Source organism: Scomber scombrus, chromosome 3 (assembly GCF_963691925.1).
Source record: "Scomber scombrus chromosome 3, fScoSco1.1, whole genome shotgun sequence".
NCBI lineage: Eukaryota > Metazoa > Chordata > Actinopteri > Scombriformes > Scombridae > Scomber > Scomber scombrus.
Window position 1 is genome coordinate 8,344,523 of NC_084972.1, and position 25,131 is coordinate 8,369,653.

The following is a 25,131-nucleotide window of genomic DNA, read 5'->3' on the forward strand; positions in this document are numbered from 1 at the left end:
TACATACAAGGGGGAGGAAAGAGCGGTTTTGGACAGGTGGGCGATGTCGCCTAAGCGCGCACGCTGACAGCCTGAGTAGGAGAGCTTGACTAAATCCTCAGCGCCTCCAGCTCTCAAATAATGGGGGAAAAAAAGACCACTGTGAAATCTCCCCCCACCCCTCAGCTCGTTCTACTCTGCTTACTATATTTTAAAATTTGTGGCAGAAAAATGATTTTTTTTACAGTGAATAATGAGGGAGTATTTAACCTACGGGCACTAAATATGTTCGGAGATTTTATGATTAATGATATATCAGCGGATTATTATGAATTCCAATGGAGCCAAATAATAAAGTATACAGTACATTTGAGTACTGTAGAGAGATTTTTTATTTAGTTTGACAGAGTAACAGTCTCCTTGTTTCACCGCCTAAAGGATAACTTGATGAATTACAGCCAACGCAACTTGTTTTCCTCTGTGTGGCAGCCCCACAGATGGTTAAATTCCTACATTTGGATGCATGTAAAATGAAACTCTGGTTGGACTCTATTTGCAAAGACTAGTAAGACGGTGAGGGAGAAGAAATGCAATTACACATGTTGTATTAAAGCATGAATACAGTGAGTTAGGATCTGTTCAAATGAAAAATTAATACAGAAAAAATTGCTGTCAGAGGGGCAATAGTTTGGAGTCATAATGTGTTGGCTGAACTTTGTACAGGGTGACAAGGAGTACGTGTTGCACAGTTCTCTTCCACAGATCAAAAGTGTTGCAGCCAACCTGGCAGCGTGGCACTCACTAAACGGAAGCCATTACTAAGCAGATTATGCTGTCTGTCCAGTGTGTGTGTGTGTGTGTGTGTGTGTGTGTGTGTGTGTGTGTGTGTGTGTGTGTGAGTGCGTGTGTGTGTGTACGTGTTGGAAGGTCTCAGCTAGGAGTGATGGCTTCCAACAGGCAGGTCCATCTGTCACCGTGGCGACCGTGCCTGGTGACCGTGGGGAAGTGACAGACGGTCTCCGGGCAACGGTTGTTGTGGTGAGCTGCTTTGGCTGTACAGTGAAGGAGTGAAAGGCTCACATCAGCTATGTATGTGTGTGTGTGTGTGTGTGTGTGTGTGTGTGTGTGTGTATAACAGCAGCCTGGATGTGACCAGCCCTGCGGAGTACAGCTTTATTTAGCTTCATCTGTTAGTGTGTGTGTGTGTGTGTGTGTGTGCCGGTGTAAACAATGGAATTAAATGTAACAGAGGTGCCTTCAACTTTGAATAAATGGATAGCAAAGACCTTAGAGAGCAAAAACCGTGAGCAGAAAGTACCAAAAAAATAAAAAGATTGGAATATTCTTGTAGCATTTCTCTTTAAGTCTGTTTTGCTTCATTATCTTAAACCTTGTGTGTGTTTTTCCTCCGTGTTATGCCTTGCATGGCTTTTAAAAACAGGGGTGAAATCCCCTCCTCCCACAAATGCACACAGCCATCCACCCAGAGGAGACCCCAGTGCAGATTATCTGCAGAGCATTGTCATGGAAACAAAAGATGGTGCAAGGGTGGAGAATTACAATTCACCCAATAGCCATAGAGGTGTGAAGACCTGGGAGATTGGAGTTGGGTGGGTGGGTGAGGGAGGAGGAGGAGGAGGAGGAGGTGAAAGATGAGGAGGAGGAGGGGGGTTCACCTTGTCCCTGTGCAACAAGCAGTGATTCACAGCGGCCGAAAATGAGCGAGGTGAATCGTGGGCTTCTAGCTGGAGCTGTGTGTCTGCCCCTCCACCTACATCATCGCATTTTCAGGACTGCAATGCTGTTCGTTACGGTGCCATCGGAACGTGCAGTCAGCAGAATTTTTAATGCAAAGTGGGCGAAAATACTACGCTTCCTGCCCATACAGTGGATTGATTTCCTGCTTTGGTCCGTGCAGGGACCCATCATCAATGTTTATCTCTTTCTAATGGCTTTGTGCGAGACTGTCCACATTAGACCGGGGCCTTGCGAATGCGCTTGCCAGTAACTCTGCGTTTGTTTATGTGGGTTATGTAAGTTCATGTAATTGTGTTTGTGCCTATCAGTGCACGTCCTCAAAGAACACTGATCCGTGGAGTGCTTTTTGACAGGAGGCATTTACAAGCTGCCTGTGCACTTGCCCGCCATTATGCCAATAAGAGCTATCTAGTGCGGCAATGATCCACTTGGTGTTTCTGCCCTCTTTAAGCCACACATCCATGAAAAAAAACAAAAACATACAAATAAAGAAAACACATATTTCAATCCCCTGTCTGTCTTGAAGGGTGCATATAAATTTCTTTTAAACTGCACTTGGAGGCATTGCGGGGAAACACACACACACACACACACACACACACACACACACACACACACACACACACACACACACACACACACACACACACACACACACACACACACACACACACACACACACACACACACACACACACACACACACACACACACACACACACAGCAGGGAAATACACCCTCTCGTCCTATATGGGTTTGAATAGTTTGTTGATGAATGCTTCCCGAGCACCCATACATATAATCTGAAGTCTCAGTCGTGTCTTTGGGTATTTGGCTCAGCGTTTACTCTAAAAGGAGATAAGGGAAAACAACTGTGCGGCGGAGGAGCTCATCAAATACACTGACATTTGCAAAATAGTTTTACACCTCTCGTCTGTGTCGGTCCCTTAACCCGTCATTTGTCCGTCCGCTGGCTTAGTGGGAAGGAGGGAGAGAGAGTCCATCTCTCATTCGGAGAGAGAGGGGAGGAGTGTGAGGCCCTGATTGCCCAGTAGGGACTAATGTGTCATTGTTGATTGATGAGTCATGAAGTGGAGAAAGAGAGAGAGAGCAAAACATGGGGGTTTCTGCACCGCTCCTTTATCATCTCTCTGATCCTCTGACATCCTTCCATCTAGCTCTCCTCTTCCTCCCCCTTCTTTATCCACTGCAGCTATCTCATCCCTTCGTTCCCTATCCCTCCACATGGCCACAAGCAGTAGCTGCAGCCAAGCACAAATTACCTTGCATTCATTGCAGCACCTGCTTGGGCTCACAAACAGGTGAAGGAAAAAAAAACCCTGCTCAAACAAATGGCTTTCATTTTTCTATACCTGACTAATGACATAAGCCTCTGGGATATTAGGAGGCATGGCTTCAGGAATTCAACGCCCAAGCAAGTTTTTGCTGACAAAAGCCCTGTGCAGCAGGTGTGTGTCGAAAGCATCCCGACGGACCCCGTAACATTTGCACCTTTTTGAAAGAGAACAGGGGAGAGGAAATTAGCGTCTGTGCTATGGCAAGACACCGGGGGCCAAAATGAATTATGTCAGCGCATCAGCAGGGGCAGGGGGGAAGACAGGCAGGGGAAAATGAGCACATTAGAGCGGTGTAATTAGACAAATGAAAGAACGATGTATCACGAAACGCAGACCTGATTAAAGTAATAAATCATGTCCAAGTGCGTTTAGGTGGTGCATCTTAAAAAACGTGAAGCGTCTGTCTTGTGTGTTTAACCTGTGAAACATTGTCAAATATTCACAGCATTAACACCTTGACCTGTGTTTGGTTCCTCCTCTGTATGCATTAACTGGACTAAAGGGGTCAATAAAGATCATTCCCGACTAATGCGGCTTGCTCAGACAAGGACGATGAATTGCAAAAAAGCCCCACGCCCCCCCCGAGGTACTAAAATGAGATTCACACTGAGATCCGTGAGTCGCAACATTCGGCACAGTGTGGCTGACACGTGTATTGACATTTCCACACACACACTTTGACGTGCGCACATGCTTGAACACGGTGAGAAAGACAAGCGAGAGAGGGAGAGAGAGAGAGGGAGGTGAAGGGGGGGGGGGCACACTGTTGCGCGCGCTGGTCCTCGGGGATTGGCTCCCATCTGTATGTGGGCGAGCGACGGGTGTGAATCTACATACTGGCAGCAGGGAATAAGAACAGAAAGGGGAACAGGGGGCGGAGGAGGAGGGGGTGGGATCTCCACCAATTAAGACTGTACCGGGGTCTTTTCTGCCTCGAATCTATAATTGGATGCGTGACTGTGAGAGAGTGTGTGTGTGTGTGTGTGTGTGAGCGTTCGTATGTGTGTGTGTGTGTGTGTGTGTGTGTGTACATGCACAAGACGTGTTTGCTTAGTGAAGAAGAGGTTCCTGATGGATGGAAGGAGAGTCAAAGTAAAATACAGCACATGAGAGAAAAAGATGCATGTGTGTGATAAGCAAAACTGACATCAAGACCCCAATTAGAGGCCAGTGTGCCTTGCTGCTGCTGGTGGAGGTGGAGGGAGCTGGAGTAAGAAAGCAGTGATGGGTGAGCGGGAGAGTAATTAAGGCATCGTGCCCACAAACTTGGTTCATTTTCTCATGAGTGCTACTATCCATGTGTGTGAACAGTATATGTTAGCAACACATATGACATGTTTATGAAGTGTAAGCAGAGGATTGACATGTGAGAAATTGATTCAACAGGGAAAATCTAAAGGATGGGAAATGTTTGTTAATTCAGTGGATGGAAGAAATACACTCATGTCTATAAAGCTTTGATGGAACCAGGGTTAGTTTTCTTTAACTAATTAGTTCTTATTTCTTGTAATGCAACATATAGGCTGTTAGAATAGATTTTATTTGCTCACACTGAATCAGATGTAGATCATCAGAACAGTTTGGTTGTTTATTTTATTCTCTATTTTAGTCTAGTTTTTTATTTTCTTTCTCTCTTTCTATTTTTCTGTACTTTGTTTTATTATAATTAGGTTCTTTTTAAAAAAATTGTATGTTTTAATGTTTCCAATTTTTACTATAATTGTTTGTTTGTATGTTTTTATGCTTCCAATTCTTACTGTTAAATGTTTGTTTTTATGTAAAGCACATTGAGTTGCCCCTGGTTATGAAATGCACTATATAAATAAAGCTGCCTTACCCTGCCCTCATATCTGCAACAAATAAAGAATTCTCAAGCAGCTAAGTGCAGGTGTTGGATAGGTCGGCCTTTGTGAAATAAGTATATTTTTCTACAAAATCCTGTTTTTCACTTAACAGAAAGAAGCTAAATATAGTTAAATGTGAAGTTGCGCAATAAATCAATCAAATACAGTCGAAAAGAATTAAGGAGATTCAAAGAAAGCTACACATCTGACCAAGCGTTCATTTTTAGCTTTCAGTGATCTCACCATTTTTTGGCACAGAAACCATCTGGAGGTGCTGTACTCAGCCCCGGTGGGGGACGGAGAAAATAAGCAGTCAACGCATTGCGCTACTCCAGTTTAACTTGGGCTCACTAATTACTGGCTGTGTTGTGATGTTAGAGCCATCAGGCTTTTCATCAGAAAGGTTCTTTGTTAAACATACAGTAGCCAGTAATTGGTACTGTAATGTGGAAATGGGAGAAGTGTAGTGAGCAGACTATTGCTCTTTTATTAATTTGCATGAAGTACCAGACAGACAGGCCCTGCTTTAATATATATATATGTATGTTAAATTGCTTTTCATATTTGTGTCCTGTGTTTATTTGCAGTAGTACAGGTTCAATTAAAATGCTCAATATTGATTTCCCCTCATCCATACCTTTGTGTTGATTTCAGTGTTGTTCCTTCCATCCTAATCATATCCTTGTGTGTGTGTCTGGCTATCAGCAGTAGCCTGTTACTTACAGAAGTCACGCTAAACCGCCCTCTGTTTTATTGACTGCCCATTAAGCCTGTCGCCATGATGAGGCTGTATCATTTTATGGGCTTGTGTACACTAGCACAATGAAGAAATGCTTCTCATTAGAAAAAAAGCCAGTGATGGGGAGTGGAAGGTTTGGGTCTGTGTGTGTGAGTGTGAGAGTGTGTGTGTCGAGAAGGGACACAAAGACAGAGTGAGACAGAATGGTGAAAGAGACGGAGATAAAATAAATTGAGACGGAGTCACACGTGTACTGTGGAGTAAAAAGAGACAGAAAAACACAAGACTCAATGCAAGACTACAATGCGACTTGGCTGCCCTTCATCTGACCAATTTCCCTTGACAGTTCTGGGCACTTAACCCTACAGAGGAGATAAACTGTGCATACACACGCACACGCACACGCACACGCACGCACGCACACGCACACGCACACACACACACACACAAAAACCTTTTAGTTACTTGAATTAATAAGCCCCAAAGCAAGTTATGGACAGTCTGACAGAGAAAATGGTCCAATTACTTGTATCACACAGTGCCTTTTGAGCTCTGGTGGTCTGTGAGTCTAAGGGGGATTGGAGGGAAACTACCGAAATTCAATCATTTCAGTTTTATCCTCCATTCACAGCTGCTTTGTTTCCATTTAATGCATCTGTTCAACAGTGATCATCAGACGCCATGACAAAAGCTGGCTGTTGCATGTTGAATTGCTACATTAACAGGCGTGTGCACTGTTTTTTCAGCACTGACAATGACTGTATCACTGAAAGTGTACGTACACAGCGAAATGTCACTGACTTCAGCTCAAACCATGCCAGATAGCCAGGTGGGTGCGTAAAAGCATTGCTAGCACATTTTGTGGTATCTTTAAAGCATCTAGCTCTAAGATGGGAGTACACTAAGCTCAAAATAAACTAGACATGCTCTCATCTAACAAACACAGCAGACAGAAAATGAAAGTGAATAAGAACCTGGGCATAGCAAGAGAAAGAGTTCAAGACAGAGTGAGAAAAAAGAAAAAGAAAAAAAGAGCCAGCATACTGAGACTCTCTGACCTGAAACACCAACACATTCTGAGATTCTCTGCCATGTTTACCCTTCTTTTCATGGTTCCTCCGTCTCCCCTTTTAACTTTTTCTTCTCTATGCCTCGTTTCCATTTCAAGACAGCCGTAATGTTCTGAGTGTCAGTGCCATTCAGTGTAAACATTCCCTCACTCACTCTTTTCTCACTTCACTCTCAGCCACGCCGTCAAATGTTATTTCAATTTTCTCTGCGGCTCCCTTTTCTCCTTCCCTACCATAATTATCCTTCTATCTTGCCTTCTTTGCAATCTCTTTTTTTTTTTGCTTCCAATCTCTATTTACATGAATAAATAAATATGTGTGTCAATAAAAAGAGCTCTGTGTGAGTTGGAACAGCCTGCAAGGCAGAAGCCTATTATATTTTCGTCAACAACATCAAGCAAATTCATTGGGAAAGGTTTGTTTTGTTTCGCAATTCTTCAACATATGGGCACATAAATCAAAAACTGCCATATATCCTGACACCCATTTCCTCCATCTTCCTCATCTCCATCTGTTCTCATCAGTTACTATACAAATACATTGACATAGAAAGAAGGGATTAGCCTCCACTCACCTCTCTGCACCAGCATGGTGACCTCGCTTCCTTTGGGACACTTGCTGAGCAGGTCGACCACCTGGTTGTGAGACATGCTCTGTACGTTTCTCTTGTTCACCTCTACGATGATGTCACCCTCCCTGAGGCCGCGGCAGCGTGGGTAGTCCACGATCTGCTTTACTCTCTGCCCTCCACCTCCGAGACTGTCGGCGATGGTGAAGCCAAAGCCCTTGTCTCCTTTCTCCATGTGTACAGTGATGAGCTCTGGTTGTGTTGCGATGGATGAGGCCAGGGTGACCACATCGCTGGGGTAGCCATGTTGGGAAGAGGTGTCGGAAGCCAACTCCGCAGAGGGGCTGTGAGGTCGGGGGAGGCCGTTCAGCGGACCATTTGTCGAGCCGTTGGTGTTGCTCTGACTGCCGTGGCTGGACGGCGAGTCGTAGCTGTTGGAGGCCTCCTGGCCGTTGACGATGATGGGCTCCTTGTTGTCAAGAATGGCCACTGAGGTAACCAGGCTTGTGTTGGGGTCATCGGGGTCGAAGGGCAGCGGGTAGCCACGACACAGCTCCAAGTTGACCATGGAGCCGATTGGGATGGACTGGAAGATCTTCACAACTTGGGCGTGTGTGTAACCTAGCACGCACGTGTCATTGACGCTCACTATCACATCACCTGAGAAATACAGACAAAGGAAAAGTTAGTTTGATTTTGTTGATCAAGTTTTAACTCCGGGAAAATAAGTTACACTTCCTTGCTTGCTACAATCAGCATTAAAAAAAAACCTATCTACAGCAATGCTCTGTCTAAACTTTGATAAGTTCAGTGAGCCCAACCTGTCTCCATCTTGCCATCGAGTGCGGCAGGACCATCTAGGACCAGACTTTTGATCTGCAGGAACTCGTCTGGCTCGTCGCCTCCCACGACAGTGAAACCGAAACCCCGACGACTCTTTTTCAGCTTGGTATTGATGAAAGTCCCGTTCAGCTCCGATCGGTTCCGAGTAAAGAAAGGCTTCCCTCCTGAACACACAAACAAGGAAGGATTCAGCTTTGAATGGTACACCAGAGGAACAGCACCAACTAAATTACACAGTTTAGATTCTGTGTGAGTGTAACTCAAACTGACCCATGCTCACTGGTGTGAAAAGGGACACTGCACAAACACTGTGAGAACCTAACCGGTGCAACTACATCAAGTGAGTGTAATGGCTGTTGACCATGGTTGGGTAAACACCCAGTGGGTATGTTCTGGTTTGATGGCACAAAATGATTAAAAAAGACTGATTATAATAAACAGATTAAATATGTTAAGAAGGAATATATAAGACAAGTGAGGTTGCATATGGTAGAAAATGGGGGTATTTCCCAGCATAAAATCAGTCCCAACCCAATACCAACAACCTTCCCAATGCCACCTTGTGTAGACATCAACCACGGGTACCCTCAGAGAACAGATTGAAGGTGATTATCTATAGTATTATTGGCTGGAAAAAACAATCGTTGAAAAGGCTATAATGCTTGTAAAGGATCAAACACTGACAGCATTGATTACTTTAAAGCAGGGTTGTCCAAACTATTCGATAAAGGGCCATAATGTGGCTGCAGGTTTTCATTCCAACCAAGCAGGAGCACACCAGGCTTGACTCATTTAATCAACTGATCTTAAGTCTTCTGACAGTTGATTGGATGAATTGTGTGCTCTTGATTGGTTGGAACAAAAACCTGCAGGCCCTTTATGGAATAGTTTGGATGTGCCTGCTTTAAAGGGTGTGGAATCAAAATCCAAAATCCTAGTTCAACAACATCATCACTTTTTTTTTTTTGAATTAACTTAATTTTATTTATTCTTAGCCTTTATCTTTTTTTAATTCTGATATATATATATATATATATATATATATATATATATATATATATATATATATATATATATATATATATATATATATATATATACATATACATACATATACATACATATATATATATACACACACATATATATATATACATATATATACATATATATATATACACATATATATATACATATATATATACATATACATATATATATATATGTATATATATATTGTTGAGTATATGTGTTACTGTTGTGTGTAAAGAGAGCAGTAAAGTTTTTTAATATGCATATGATAATAAACTTCTTAAACTTATCAAAGGGATTTCCCCACCTAGCAGTGAAGGCATCGATGCTCTAAAAAGGATGGAAAGAGGTTTTGGATAAAAAAATATAGATTTAACTCTGTGTCTTGATAGGCTTATGTGGAAACTCCATTTCACTTTTTGTATTTAAATAGCCCACAGAGAAGCACCAAAAGTTTGTGGAATAATATCAAAATGCCAGTGACACCCTTAATGCGTTACATGTCAAACCTTTTCTCCTAGCAACACATCTCTATCATCCAGTATTGGTTGTTAAGGTCTAATTTATTCTGAAATCATGAAACTAATTTCTCAAAGGTCTTAACTCATAAGAACTGCTCAAACATTGCAGTCTAATTACTCAGTCCTCCATTCTTCCTCTGCATTATTATATTACTTGCTGTCTTTACTGTTGAGAATTTCAGAAACTGACAACAACAGTTGAACACAAGGACATGCTGGGCTCTAATTGTCTATTAGAAGTCAAAATGTAACAGAAAATTACTTCACACCGATCTTTTCGCATACTTCACACAACTGAATAGGAAAATGTTGAGAAGGTGAAGGAAAAGATGTCAGTGAATACAGAGGGAGGAGGCAAAGAGAGTGCACAATAAGGATAGGAGACCACAAAGCAACATGTGCAGAGTGACCTGCAGTAGCACATCAGGTTATGGTAGTGCTACAGCTTATGCATTCAATGAAAAATACATTACCCTTGGAATCAGTTAGTGTCCTTGTGTTTGTGGTGTTTTGCAATGTTTGAGTGTGTGTGTGCCTGTGTTTGTGTGCCGTGCCGTGCCTTTGAAAAGCATTTTTCAGAACAGGAGAGATGTAATAAAACTGAACTGAGATGGCAGCTTTATCCACAAGGGATCCACAGAGATGTAAGAACAGACCAGGAAGCAGGAGAAACATGAAAGCAGGGAGTTAGATAAAGAGATTTCAAATGACGCCGTTCTCTGGAGGAATGTCAAGGCCTAGGACAGAATGAGAGAAATATGGACAGAACCAAACACAGAGTTGTGGGAGATGAGACAAAAGCTAGACAGCAAATGTGAGTCATAAAATAAAGTAATCGATGAGGGTAAAGGGAAAAAAAGTGTCCGACAGTGCAGCGGGAGAGAGAGTAAGAGGGAAATACAGGGTGAGGCAGTTAATTCTCTGCCATGGTTGTGCTAATTAGACAAGCTTCTGGTGGGAGGCTGGTATAAAAGGAGCTGGCAACCACGAGAAGGAAACACACAGCACGGCTAGACACTGTGTCTGTAGGTGTGTGTATGTGTGTGTGGCGCTAAATGATGAGTAAAATCGAGCTATTGTTTGATTCAGAGAACATAACAGGAGGTTCCCTGAGAATCAACATGTGACCACAGTAAATACAGTTACAATATGAGATAAAGCTGCACTTGGCAGAGTCATAAAAAAAAACCCAACACTGCCTCATGTACTCTCTTGGATAAATGAAGTCTACTGTAAAAATGAAAAGAGCTGAATTTTATTTGACTAATTAGGATTATATGATGACACTTATACAGGGAGCAGCTGTACAGTGTCAATTCATAACTGGTCATCTATCACGAAAACTCAAACATGGCCTGAGGCACCGGCTCAGGGAAAAAAAACACACCGAAAGAGCTGAGTTCTGTTTAACTGGTAACAAGTCGCTCTGGGTAACACAGCCTAAAGCACAAACGTAATGAGTAACCCTGCTTTCATGAGGCTTTACACTGTAGTCTGCAGTGATGAGAACTTACGCTTTTGTCCCATCGCGTTGGGCACTGGTGGTCCTGTCTGAGGGTCCCTGTAGGTCTCCTGGTGGTTGGCAGCATAGCTGGCCAGTGGGGCACCTGCCAACACCGAGTCCTCGATCCATTCTGCAACAGCAAGAGGTACATAATCTCTAGATGGGGTCTAAACAGGTGCACAGCGACTTGTGGAAGAAACCAGGGCTAAGGGCTCTGGGAGAAGACTGTCATCTGTGCGGTGTGTGTATGTGTATGTGTGTGTGTGGAAAAAGCCAGTATGCTTCTTTTGAAGATAGGAAATGGAGAAGAGATTAAATTTCTCTGTGAAAATGACGCAGTTCCTGGTATGGCATCTGCCGATTATATAGTTACAAAAACTTCCCACAGAGAAAGTGACAGAAAGTGGCTCAAAAACTTTCAAGAGAAAATGGAAGACCTTACCTACACTACACTTTCACATCTCCCTGCTGAGCAACACTAGGAAAATGTGTATACCCAGGTTAAACAAGTCAAACAAACTTCATGTAGGCGTTGAATAAAAACAGGGGTGCAACCCATTCCAACTTTGATTAATTACTTTGTTACGGCATCACGGCACAGGTCAGATTACAACCCTCATTAATATTCGTAACAGTGAGATAGAATCAATGCAAAATTGAAAAAAAGTGGTAAAAGCTCGGCTTGAAGGTATCGAGTTTTTGAAGAGAGATTGAGCTTCCAAACGGGAGAAAAGTCAGCAGGTAATCAAGTGGAATCGAATGATTTCTGCTGAATGAGCAGAAGGTGGAGAGCGATAGGAGAGTTCCCATGTGGGCCGGCTCGCATTTACAATTAATCTCGCTGTGGGATGCTGCACAGATGCATAAAGTTTAAGACGGGGGAAACAAGAGCAACCTCAGGTTACTTATTGGAGGTTTAGCAGCTGTGCAAATTAAACCAAGAAATCTTCTTGAAGAATGCTACTTCATTAGTGTCATTAATAGTAGTACTTAGTGACATAAACTAGGACAGATACTGTGCAGCAGTCAGATCATTAACAGTCAAAACTTACCTGTTTTCTCCTTGAAATAGAAGCTTTTAAAGTTTTTTGCTTCAAACAAGTGTCCAAAGGCAATGCAGGAAACATAAATTAACTTCAAAAAGGCTGCATGGTGCAACCGCAAATAATAGTTATGCCTTTATGGAAGGTCACTTAGCAAATCATAAAGCAGTAGCAGGCAACAGCAAAGTAGTTTTGTAGCCATAATTGGTATAAAGACAAACACAATCATTCACGGACACTTAATAGGAGACAGAAATGAAGACAGCTCAGTCACGCACATGAATAGAAAGAAAGGAAATGACGCCCTTGGAGGGGGCTAGTGAACGAACCTCGGATGTAGCGCTCACCTTCAGGTGGCTGCTGGCTTTGGGGCTGAGGCTGCTGAGGCTGCTGCTCCAGCTGCCTGCGCCTCTTAGCCTCCAGCACTGGATTCTCATACTGGGTCTTCCTGTTGATATGACTTTGGGATGGTGGGAGGAGACGTGATTGGATGCAGGTGGAGGAACGGGCAATAAAATTTTTTTTTTTTTAAAAAAGAGACGATGAGGAATGAATAATAGAAAACAAATTGGAAATAATTATAGCAAATGGGATGTGGGACAGCAGGTAAATATAAGCAGGGAAGTGGAGCGGAGGGATGGAAGACAAGACACAGAGGAGGAGATGAGGTAATAGAAGAGAAAGATAGGGTCAAGAGAGGGAGGGGAGACATGGCGACAAGCTTTGATTAATACACAGTAACACAACACACATGCACATCCTTCTATACATGATTGAGAGGAACATGACACACTGATCACATCTAATAAATCACATTTTGATGACAGCTTAATTCACGGAGCACATGTTAGGAGAACCTGGGAGGTTTCCTACTAACCTACCAGCAATGAGATATGAAGGAAACAGCGAATAATGTATAGATAAGATATTGCAGAGACATAAGATGGGGAAAAAATAGGAATGCCACGGCCTTGAGCCCCCAGGTGCTGCTTTGAACAACATCAAAAACACATGAAACATATTCGTATTAATGCTGAGGCCCAGGGGCCTCGCACAAGATGACATGCACGCACGTGCGCGCGCACACACATAAACACAAACACAAACACAAACACGCTACTTGCATGTTTTCCCCAAATGACAACGACACAAACAAAATGATGGCCTACATTCTCCAGTACACAAAGGACCAAAATAGCCCAAGTGAAATCAGGCTGCGTTGTATTTAATGACATCTTACAGCAGAACTGTACAGACATTAAAACCGCTCCGCTTTACAGTGAGGTCAAAAGTTGCGCCTGTTGGAATTAAAGTATGAATGCATTTCTATTTATGTGCAATAGGAAAAAGCGCAGATGATTTTTTCTTTTCTTTCTGCGTGCCTTTGTGCAGCGTCAAGCGTTTGTATTTGCATACTGAGTGTCCTTGTGTGGTGCTGGGTACCTTTACAAACTCTACTGTGCGTCACTTACTCAACATAGTAGACCCCATACACTGGATCATCTATTTTTTCCCATCCTGGAGGAAGCTCTAAAAGAGAGAGAGAGAAAAAAAAGAAGACAGTGAGACAGAGGGGAAAGAGGAAAAACTTCAACAGCGTTAAGATGCTGGCGGGCATGTATTGAGCCATTAGAGGTAAGGCCAGCAGAGACCTTTTGCCTCTGCTTTGTGTGTGTGTGTCTGTCAGTGGGTCTCCAGGGCCAGAGTGACTCAACAGCTTCACATGCCGCCTGGCTGTCCCCCCTGTCCCCTCACAGCGCTGACATTTCCACACATCAGATAAGAACAGAGCAAGACCCCCTTGGGCAGAGATGGATGAGTGAAAGGAGGGAGGGAGAGATGAAAGGAGGAAGGGGAAAGGGGTCAGAGAGAGAGAAAGAGAGAGAGAGAGGGAGGGCAGGGAGGACAGGTGAATGCAGGGAGGAAAATAGGTGAGGCAGAGAGGGATGATTTAGGCTTTGAAACCACCATGAGAAAAAAAATCTGGATTAGTGGTGTAGCGCAAAGGCTATTTCTTTCTTTCCCTTTTCTCACACCAATGACAAATAGTCAAAAGATGATAATAAAGAAGAACATTCCTAAACTAGAAAATGCAATTTCTGAAGAAATTACACTGTAGCTGTTGAAAGGCTGACACTTAACTGGATTGCTGGCTTTAATTTGGATGAAGAAGCAGCTGAAGGAGTATGAATGTGTTGCGAAAGTGGAAAAATATGTGGGGTCAAATACAAAAAATTTCAATCAGTTGTGTTGAATATTTTCAAAAAAGCTTGAATGGAATTTAAAGGTTGAATAAAACTCCTAATGTATGAAAGATGTGGAACATTTTAAGGTTTGAATGGAGCGTGAATCTGTAGATAAGAGCTGAAAATGCATGAAAAAAAATCACAGCTGAAGCAGTATGAATAGTTTGGAAAAGTGGAAAACAAATGAAGGATGTAAAATACTGAGTAAGCAATGAAAGAAATGGGAGTTTTGGAGCGAGGACTTAAATGAGCTTAAGTGCACTGAGAAGGAGTTGAGGTTCCTTTAATTGTCTTTGTTGGAACAAAGATAAAACATCAGCTGAGGTTTAAACTTTGACAAGAGTTACTATAAGCTAACTATAAGCACTTTTATTTTGTGTGTGTCTGTATGTATCAAACTGCACAATTTAGCTGATTTCCTTCAGCTGTGAATCCCCAGCAGTCCTATACTGTATTAAAATTGTTTAAAGATCTGGGTTTTGAGTGCTGAGATTTCCTACTGCAAGTGAATGCACAGTCACATGAGTTAAAAATCCACCAACTACTGTTAGCTACTGTCTTAGTCCTGGGTAAGAGTGGTCATTTAATAGAGAACAACACGAAAGTTTAGCTTCTCATAACTGAAAAACTTGAATGCTTTCCAGCATTCAAACCAAAAATCTGGTGATTTGTTTAATGAAAAGATACCCGTCCTTGCTAAGCACAATAGTACTCTGATTGTGGTCTTCTCAGGTTTGTGTCCTTCATTTTCTTATTTACAGTACAAGCCCCATTCACTTGAATGACAAAGTGTGTTCAAACTTTTCACTGATACTGAAAGTCACAGTGGTATTGTGTGAATTCACCTGTGTTGGCTCCTGCTTTGAGGACAAAAGATTGCACCCATGACTGCCTTGAAAATTTCACCTCATTCAAAAGGGTGGCATTAAAAGCAGCTGCTTACTCACAGCGATGCCAGCACGCATGTCTTTCAGGCTTTCACAGAAATCTAACCCACCACTGAAAAGAAATCCACCGTAATCAACACTGATTAGGAAAAAAAGGAAAAGATGACTGGGCCCACTTCAGCAAGTGTGATTGCCCGATGGGGCAATCTCGCTGTATTCCGACAGTGTTCGCCATAAAGAGAGATGCCATTATCTCCAGCAGAGCCATTTGATTCAGTTCTATAGTCTGATTATAGCAGCACTCATTATTGGCTGGCCTCCACATAGATAATGTCAGAGCCTTCTAATTGGCTACAAACATAGATTGTCCAATAATACTCTCCTGTGATGTATCAGTTTTACATATTTTTACCCTCAGCCAATTATGCCTCACCCTATGTAAAAATGGCAATTACAATCATCCAACTTGGAGAGCCCACCTCTGCCTTCTAATGAGGAGGGCTCTTGGTTGGAGTGGAGTCGGCAGCAGATGCTATAAAAAGTTGGATGGTAATGTTTAATTTGTGTGTACATGACGAACGCCATAACAGACCAGACAGCTATGACATATAAGAGAAACTGAGTCAGAGCAATGCTGAGAGGAACCTGCAATCAGTCGCCAATTTGATGCTTGTAAAACACTTAAGTTACTATTATTGCATATTTTCTACACCTGCTAAATGCAGCCAATACCAAAAACATACAGCTGAAGAGGAATGCAAGGTCATGACGTCAGAGATGTTGAACAGAGTGAGGCCACAAAAGCGGGCACAGTGAATTACCATTCAGATGTTTTGAACTGGAACGTTAAATGGAATGCGGTTATGCCTCGCCTCGTGCAAAATTTTAATCACCCACTTGATTTCACACTGCGCTAGTTCCGCTCCTGGAGGAGCACCTGTGTATGTGTGTGTGAGAGAGAGAGAGCTGAGAGAGGCAGAGGGGATGACGTTTGGTGAAGCAACCATCTTAACAATACTGTGCACATTTAAATGAAGGAATCAAAAAACTACGCTTTCCTCCCGCCGTCTATTACATCAAGTCAAGCATGATGAATTACATGTTTAACTATTTGCATGTCATTCTGTTGATACAGTGCTGTGACTGATTTCTCTTGAGTAATTGTGTGTGTGTGTGTGGGTGTGTGTGTGTGTGTGTGTGTGTTAGCTGCTGGCGTTTAGAAAATGCCTGGGACTGCTCCTCCTCAGAGAACTCAAGTTAATTGCGTTTGTTTGCCCGCCTATATTGGATTGTGCTGATCGATAGTTATTGAACATGTTCATCCTGAGGGGAGCTGTCTTATAGACAGGGGACTCGTCTGATCTGATGATTAGAACATGGCAGCTGTTTAAGATGCTTAACAATGGGAGCTGCTAACAAGACTGAAGGTTCCTCTTCCCAGTGCCTCAACGCCTTTTTGCATATGGTGTTCTTTCTTTCTCTGTTTATGTTGTTGTTAACGAGTTAAAAGAGACTAAAGATGCCTATAGTGAAATTTTTCTGCAGTCGATTCCTTTCACCTTACATTTATTTAAGGTTAATATAAAAATTATTGATTAATGCAGCTTTTTATACCTGATTCTGAATTGTTAATTTAAATAGCATTTCATGAAATTCTTTGACTCTTGGGCTAAAGAAAACCTTTCAAATCCAATTTTACAACTAATGCAAAATCAATACATGCCAAGTTAAAAACAAAAGCTGTTTTATATTTCCAATAGATAGATTTTTTCACCCAACAAAACCTTAACGTAAGTATCATTCCTATTTCTATGAGAGAACAATAGAAAACGTGTGTATTTAATCTTCAATTCCCTTTTTGTCCCTGTTTTTCAATGTACTTCCAGGTCATGTTCAAATAGGATCATCACAAAGGACTAGTATAATCACTCATCTCATATTTCCTGTAACAGAATGACATCATTCATTACCAGTGCATAAAGGTGCAGGGCGCAGTCTCCAGACACCATCTATCCCGGCACAAGTGGCCGCGCTGCTGTGTCTGATAGGCTAGTTAGTGTGCTGATGGGGCTCGGGGAAAAAAAAGGCCTGTTGCTGTCTGGCTTCGACAGACACCCATTAGGAAATCATCATTGTAACAATCTTCCTCGGATCAGCCTCGTCTCTTATGTACGAAATGACGGCCTGCTGATTTGTGAGTGTTTTGGTGTGTCTGGTGGCATGCCGGTACGTTGACAGCTGTGTTCATGGCTAGACTTTTAATCACATACAGTACGTGTTTGTCAAAAATCAAAGCCACGCACAGAGGGGTAGGTTAGATAAAGGTCGAGTCTCTAGTAGAAAGACGTAATATCTCATTTTTAGATAATTAAGAGAGTCATTGTCATAGTCCTCGCTCACCAACTGTCAAATGACTGCATGAGCCGCTGCCGGTGGAGTTATTGTTGGTGTCAGAGTTGTGCATACGATTATGTAGATGCGCATTTTTAACGGTGGTGACTCCATTATCTTCACTTACCCATTTCACACCTTTTAAACTCAGCTGAAACTCTTTTAATTGCAACAATGAATCAGTTGTGTGCAGAACCAAGGTGACACTGGTAATGGGATGACATGGTGAGAGCAGGATGGACAGACTGTGGATGGACTGACAGACACTGAGTGGTGTTAAAGATGAACATACCTAAGTCATTGTCCAGCTCCTCTGTATGGACCCCTTCTACTCAGCGGGTTGGATGGCACAAAACCACAGGATTGTTGTTAAAGGGAAAGAGAAAACAGGGGCAGAGAGAGAGAGAGAGAAAAATGAAGTCAAATGTAATAACCACATCTGGCCACAGGGTGGCAAGAGTTAATCAAAACCAGAGCCCCAGCCTCACATAAAAATCCTGTTTACAAAAATCACAAGCCATAGTTCCCCCTGTGTGTCTCTGTGTGTGTTCTGAGGCAGCAATGGGTTGGAGTTGTGGTAAAAAATGTCTTTTAACCAAAATCATTAAGCTGGTAATTACAACATTTATCACTTTTCAGTGTGTGAATGTTTGTGCAATTTACCAGAGGAAACTAAACGGCTGCATGAATGATATTACTCCATGAAATAACGCTGTGCATTGTGTGTTTGTGTGTGGCTGTATGCAAGTATTTGTGGTTAAAAACATGTGTGAGCAGTGTGGAGGAAGGCATTACTAATTTGAGCTAAATGATGCAAATGATGCAGACAATTCCTTGGAATTCAATTCTGATGAACAGCTGAAAGAACGCACGAAAGGCTTGCCATTTTTTTGTGTGACCCAACACTGACACCTAAAGGCTACTGATGGGAACCACGACTCCAGCACAAGCACACAACATATCACCATGAAATGAATCAAGAAAGAAAGGTATTAGGTATTTTTTAACCCGACCTAACAAACTCAGTGATGCACACACACACACGTGGACGTACCATCATCTTCACATTCTTCCAGGGGTTTCTGAGGCTTGTCCAGGCACCGAGGGTCTATCCAAGAGGTGGTCTTTGTATTGTGGCTGAACAGAACAAATAAAAATTAGCTGGAGGTGATTAAAAAAAAACTGGAGGAACATAATCATATTTCTTTACATCTGGAATGTAGATAGAAGTATTTATAAGGTGAAAGTACTCATTTAAATTTATTTTAATCTAGTGGCTTATCATGAAGAGGAGAGCAAGAAAATTCAGTCAAATTAGAGATGTTGAGTCATGGTAGAGACTTTTCTATTATGCTGACTTAATATAACTGATTTCAAGTGAATATGTTAACTTATAACATATTCACTCTGCCCCATCTGCCAAGTTAACTACCATGGGGTCAAGAGCCTTCATCCGATCTGTCCCCCGCTTTGGATTTCCCTCCCACCAGACATTTGCACTTCTGACTCTGTCTCCACCTTTAAATCCTGCCTGAAAATACACTAATTCCAATTGGCATATTGCGTCTCACACTGACTATGTAATGTTTATCTATCGTACTATTGCACAAAATTCCACTTCAATATTTGCCGATTTTATGATGTTTGATGCACTGTTGTTTTTTAAGTGTCTTGTAAGGTTTCCGTGAGTGCTTTGAAAGGCACCTGATTACTATTATAAGCTTGAAAGTATAGAAGCTGCAATGTGTGTGTCAGATCCTGCAGAAAGTGAATTTGTGCTTTCATTTACGCTCCATGAAATATGTCAAAATTCAACACTGTAAATATTTGGATCATTATCCTCAATGACAAATATCATACAAGTAGAATAATGGATTAACTACAAAATGCAGATAACATGTGTGTGAGACAGGCTAGAGAAACTTTGCATTGGTTTTATTTTTTGATGTCCTATTCCGAACTGAAACTAACGAAAAAGTGAACACTGACATCCTGTATTACTTGAGCATATCCTGGGGTACTTACTCTATGAAGTAGACCTCTCCGTTCTCGGTGTAGGCCATCTCCCAGTTGTCAGGCAGAGGTCCCAGTGGGTCCTCAGAGGGAGGATGGCTCAGGTGAGGGTGTGACTGCTGTGTGCTCTCCGTGGTGGACGGTGGTGAGGGGGTTGTCCCAGGGTAGGCCGGTTCACTCTGGCGAGGGGCGAAGGGTCGCACCGAGTGATGAATCTCGTCTAATTCACTGGAGTCTCCTGGAAGGCAGATGTGGTGAGATGTTAGTTTTATTCTGCTGACACGAGGCTGGTAACACTTTCAGGAACAAGAAAACAAAAATGGCTGTGAAAACAATTTGAAAGCATTAAATTGAGCCTCAATACATGATCGACTAAAGATGTCTTTCTCAGAAACAACAGCTGATGTCTCCACTGCATGCATAGTTCCCTGGCTAATCTGAGTCTATTTTTAGGGCACTTTCACACCTGCCTTGTTTAGTTTGGTTACAAACAAACTCTGGCACAGTTTGTTTGTGGTATGAACATGATCCGACCTAGATCCAACCCAACTGCAGGAAGCATTGCCCATTTTTTGGATTAAACCAGCTCCTGTAGTAAGCTGTGCTGTATATTACACTCCCTTCTCCTCTTCACTTGACTTAAGGCAGCACATCTTTACATAAGGTGAAGCAGCAGATTTTTCTCTACACGTTGCCTTAAAGTGTGTTCAAATGTAACATTGTGCTAACATAATTTTGTTTGGTATATGACCCAAAGGACTGGACCTGATTATCTATGTATTGCATCAGGTGAGAGTCAGGGTCACAAATGGCAGATAAACCATATAGAAAGCACTTGATTTAGCAGTTAGGTAACATTTTTCTCTTAAATAAGGATATGAATAATAAGAATAAGTAACCATTGCTGTCTTTCAACCCTATGGAGGTTCGGAGAGAGAGTGATGCTTTTTATTTAAATAATAACAGTAGTACACTTTACTGCTGATAGAAAATATGTTCAAAGACCATTTTACTAGCCTGTCCTCTGTGGAACATAGATTTATTCCATTTTCTTTTCTTTTCTGTTTGTTGTTGTTTTGTTTATTGTCTTTGTTGATATTGCTCTTATGTCTGTTGTGTTTTGTTATTATTGTTGTAAATAAGAAACCTAATAAATATGTCTGGGGGGAAAAAAGTACTGAATCGTTATTTATTATTAAAAATAATAAATAATTGTGCACCATTAGCAACTTGGAACAGCATTCAAAATAAACAACCCCATTATCTGATACCCGATCTAGCTATTTAGTCTATACAGGGTCTGATATTTAATATTAATATTGGATTTGTGCATCTCTGGTGGAACAAGTACAACTTTGTATCCCTGAGTGCTACAATTCATACAGTAGTATTATTTTGTGTTTTACAGAGGTGAGAAGGAAAATCAAGTAAATTACAAATGATGTAGCCTAACTGCTGTTTCTGAAAAACAAAGTCCTTTTAATGCCTGCTAACCACATAAGATTTCTGACTAATTAACGGGGGGCAGCTTCCACATGGCTTTTGTTGATATAATTGAGCTTAAATTTTGCTGTGTGAAACAAAACTGAACCAAAAGGAAAAGCGACAGAACAGCAACTCATCTGTTGATTTGAACCAAAGCAAACAAACTACAAGTGTGAAAACACCATAAGTGGAAAAAAAGGCACATAACTGCACTATAAACAGCACCGGTTTTAATCAGGTTATTAATGTGACAGCCTGTGAAGTATGATGGAAAAAATGAGAAATGAGTAAAAATGGATTTCTGAGCCCAATACTTCCAATCCAAATACTTCCAAGACTAGAGTAGTTAACATTTTTGAAACATCTGTGTCTTGCCAATCAAAGCCCCCTTTTTTTTTTTACGACTCAACTTGAGAACTTCCCAATGTTTTACACATCTGGTTTTTGACTAAATCTTACAGACGCAGCACTGTGCAGTGTAGTATCTGATTAGCCGACAAGCCGAACCACTTCCTAAAGCTACACATGTACTGAAATGCAGACAGCTGAGTGAGCAGTTCACACCTCGCACCGTGGCCCATGAAGTGCTATCACCTGGCTTCCTGTTATCTCACTTTCACACACGGACTTGACTGGCACCCTCCCGCAGTTCACACAATCACAGAAGGCAAATAAACAACTTTTGGTTCCACCTTCTCAAAACACACGGTAGTAACAGCTTAAGGGCTGAGTCAACCTCCTTTCAATGCCTAGTGACCCACTAACACACAGAGGGAATATCCAAAAAATGAGAGCAGCAAGTAAGAGAATTCAAAATCATCAGGGACGGAGCTCCTTTATCGAACCGGCAATGATGTCAGAGCCCTGCTTACGATCATTTTAAATTAAGCATCTCCCTCTCACTCACACAAACACTAATGACCCACCAGGTACTAATGACATCATTAAGAATCATTTCAAATATGGAGGTTTGCTCAGTCATCCACTCTCTACTGCTCACAGCCAGATGGCACTATTTTACATTTTTGGATGCATAGATACAGGCAGATGTAGTCAAACCCAGAGATCCCTTACTCACCAATCAAAGGAGCTCTTGTGTTCTGCAGCCCCTCACCACACCAAAGTGCTCTCTCTCTCTCTCTCTCTCTCTCTGTGTCGCTCTCTCTCCTCACTTCCTTTGTGCTCTTTCTCTTACTTCTTCATTTTCTCAGCATATCCTCCTTCACAGAATGCAAACCTCCTTTCCTTCTCTTTCTCTCTCTCTCTCTGTTTGTGCAATCCTTTTCAGAATTGCCCCCCCTTTACGCCTTCCCAACCACTCCCTCTTTCTCCTTCATTTCCTGCCACTTACCCCTCCCCTCCCACTTTATCCATCACCGCTTCAGATTCTTCTTTTTCCTCTCTCCTCCCAAAGAAGAAGGGATCGCATTCTGGTGTTACACTCCAAACTAAACAGACCGCGGCATGTTCTCGGGCTGCTGTCGAGGATGGCTGTGCGAGCAGCTGCCTGTGGACTCGCTCACTTCAGGTCTGTTTGTTTTAAAGGCGTCCACACCAGATAAAGAAGCATGACTAGAACATACAGGTACTGCTAGTGCGTTTATGACAGCTGTTGATAAGTTGCAGTAAAAATAATTGCAAGGTGGTTGAACAAAAACTCTTGGGTTTCACCATAAAGTCTTCAAAATGTATTATAATCAATTCACTGTGTTTGGGAGATTTAACATTCACATTGCAATTTTCAATGCAGTTTCAGGTTGCATTCACACAAGTATTCAGAGCTGTCTCTGGCTGACAATAATGACGGTTTTCATTCTTTTTTAGGTTGATCAGTTGCTTGCTTATCATCAACAATCACCATCACAATGTCAGACACAGCAGTCCAATGTGATGTCTTCAAATAGCTTATTTTGTCTTACCAGCGATCCAGAAATACAGTGGCATTTAAAGGGATATTCCAGCTATTTTGTACTGCATCTGCATACAGTTTCACTAAATGCAGCTCAGTAGTGTCACTCATTATACTCATTATATATGTCTATCTTGCAAACTTTATAAAGCCAGTTTGTAATGCAGGCTTCTCATTAAAAATGTGTGGTCCCCAAGTCCAAGCAGCTTATTTACCATAACCCTAACCCTTATTTTTTTAAGTCTTGACAAATCTCAACTGAGAAACAGAGAATACATTAAACTACTGGTGAAAAGTGTTTCTTATTAAAGTAAACTAAACTTGATGAGTAAAAGCTGTGGAGTGTCCGTTTCATTTATATTTTAAAAAACTCTAGTCATCAAATATTTGGCTTTTTTTTTTACTTAATAAATGACGCAAGTAATTAATCAGTTGTCAAAAGCTTCTCACAGTTGAACAACTGGTTAATTGACAAATGCTGTTTCTGGAGATGTCCAACTGTGATCAAATCACACTAGAGTCATTTTAGTGCTGAGTGTTAACACAATTTCAATGGCGTTTTTTTAAACATTCAAAATGAAAAACCAGCAGCATTTTTACCAAGGATGCACTTAGAAGTTTGTCCTTCTAGGATTTCAGGTTTTTGTGAGACACAACTGACATCTGCTTCCAATAAAGATTCTGCTTTCCAACTTGTTTTTCTAATATTATAACTTGATGTCATGTTGAATTACATGTCAGCCCATTTTTCTCCTCTTCCTCAAACACGAGTCTTTAGTCTGGCTCGGCTGCTTGAGAGAACTTCCAAGAAAGTGGTTTCCACCAAAATGAAAAGTTGCCTTTCCTCCTGCTCCCTCATACATACCTGTAAAGCTACTATTCATGTCAGGGAGGTCCTCGTCGTCCTCCTGCTGCTGCTCTCCAGGCCCTATTCCAGCATTGTGCATGTCATTGTAGGACTTGGAGCGTCGGGGTGTGGAGTGCTGCGAGCCCGGCAGGCTACCGCTGAGTCTGTCTGGCAGTGGGGCATCACCGCCGCTGCTGCTATTGCTAATCACTTTCCCACCGGGGGGCTGCACCGGTGGCTTGGGCGTCCCATAATAGTTACCTAGACAACGAAGAACAAGGCAGGGGGGGGGGGGGGGTTGGGGGGGATTAAAAAAAGACAGAGAAAAGAAGGGCATTTTAGTAGGAGGGCAAGATAGGAGGGGTAAAAGGGTTGTGTGTGTTTGGGTGGGGGTGGGGGGTGGTCACAGCCTTTGTATGCAAATAAAGAGGCATAGTTTTGTCTGTGCGAGAATTTAAGTGTCTGTGTAGAAAGTAAAACTAAATTTCTTCCTTGTTGATCTAAAATAAAGTTCACAACCAAGACCACTTTTTATTACCAATTGAATTTTTCTTTTTTTCTTTTAATGACGTGATACTTCTAAACAAATATTCCATACTTTTTCAAGTTCATACAGTATCAGGAAATATGAAGTATGTATCACAACTAATACATTATTGCCACATTGCCTCTCTTTTAATTCATTGCACTTCCCTGGAGCTCAACTTCTCTGAGAAATGCTTAAATGACATTAACATATGCCTTCCAGTTGGATGACATCATTCTCACCATCATTTCTTTCACTAAAACATTAAAACATAATGTTCCCGATACACAAGTAGTACTTTAGTAGTTCATAAAAACGTGTGGAACTTTTTGCAGCCAAGTTGGTCACCAGTGCCAGTGCTACACAAAAGGGAGAGAGCAAAACATGCAGAAACACAAACTGAGTCATTTTCTTCCCAAGTAAGAGTGGGCAGACCTAAAGAGACTGTACCATCTGAAGATGGACATAAATCCAACATCTTAATGAGACAGAAGTGCATATCTGCCATCTGCATCCAAGATATACAGGCAACAGCAAAACATATTCGGCTGTAGGTGGCAACACTACA

At 41.8% G+C, this 25,131-nt stretch overlaps 1 protein-coding gene across 5 annotated transcripts in view; it reads right to left on the reverse strand.

The window, feature by feature from the left end:
- Positions 1-25,131, reverse strand: part of magi1b (membrane associated guanylate kinase, WW and PDZ domain containing 1b) — a 148,142-nt gene that overhangs the window by 29,603 nt on the left and 93,408 nt on the right. For 4 of the 5 annotated variants that reach the window (XM_062444135.1, XM_062444128.1, XM_062444162.1 and 1 more), the window contains exons 4-12: positions 24,056-24,298; positions 19,809-20,034; positions 18,838-18,920; positions 18,076-18,111; positions 13,732-13,789; positions 12,589-12,719; positions 11,227-11,346; positions 8,138-8,323; positions 7,323-7,976 (exon numbers count right to left, since the gene is read on the reverse strand). In XM_062444135.1, coding sequence (XP_062300119.1) covers positions 7,323-7,976; positions 8,138-8,323; positions 11,227-11,346; positions 12,589-12,719; positions 13,732-13,789; positions 18,076-18,111; positions 18,838-18,920; positions 19,809-20,034; positions 24,056-24,298 — 1,737 coding nt within the window. The remainder of the gene's footprint in view (positions 1-7,322; positions 7,977-8,137; positions 8,324-11,226; positions 11,347-12,588; positions 12,720-13,731; positions 13,790-18,075; positions 18,112-18,837; positions 18,921-19,808; positions 20,035-24,055; positions 24,299-25,131) is intronic. The other variant, XM_062444145.1, reaches the window with a different exon arrangement.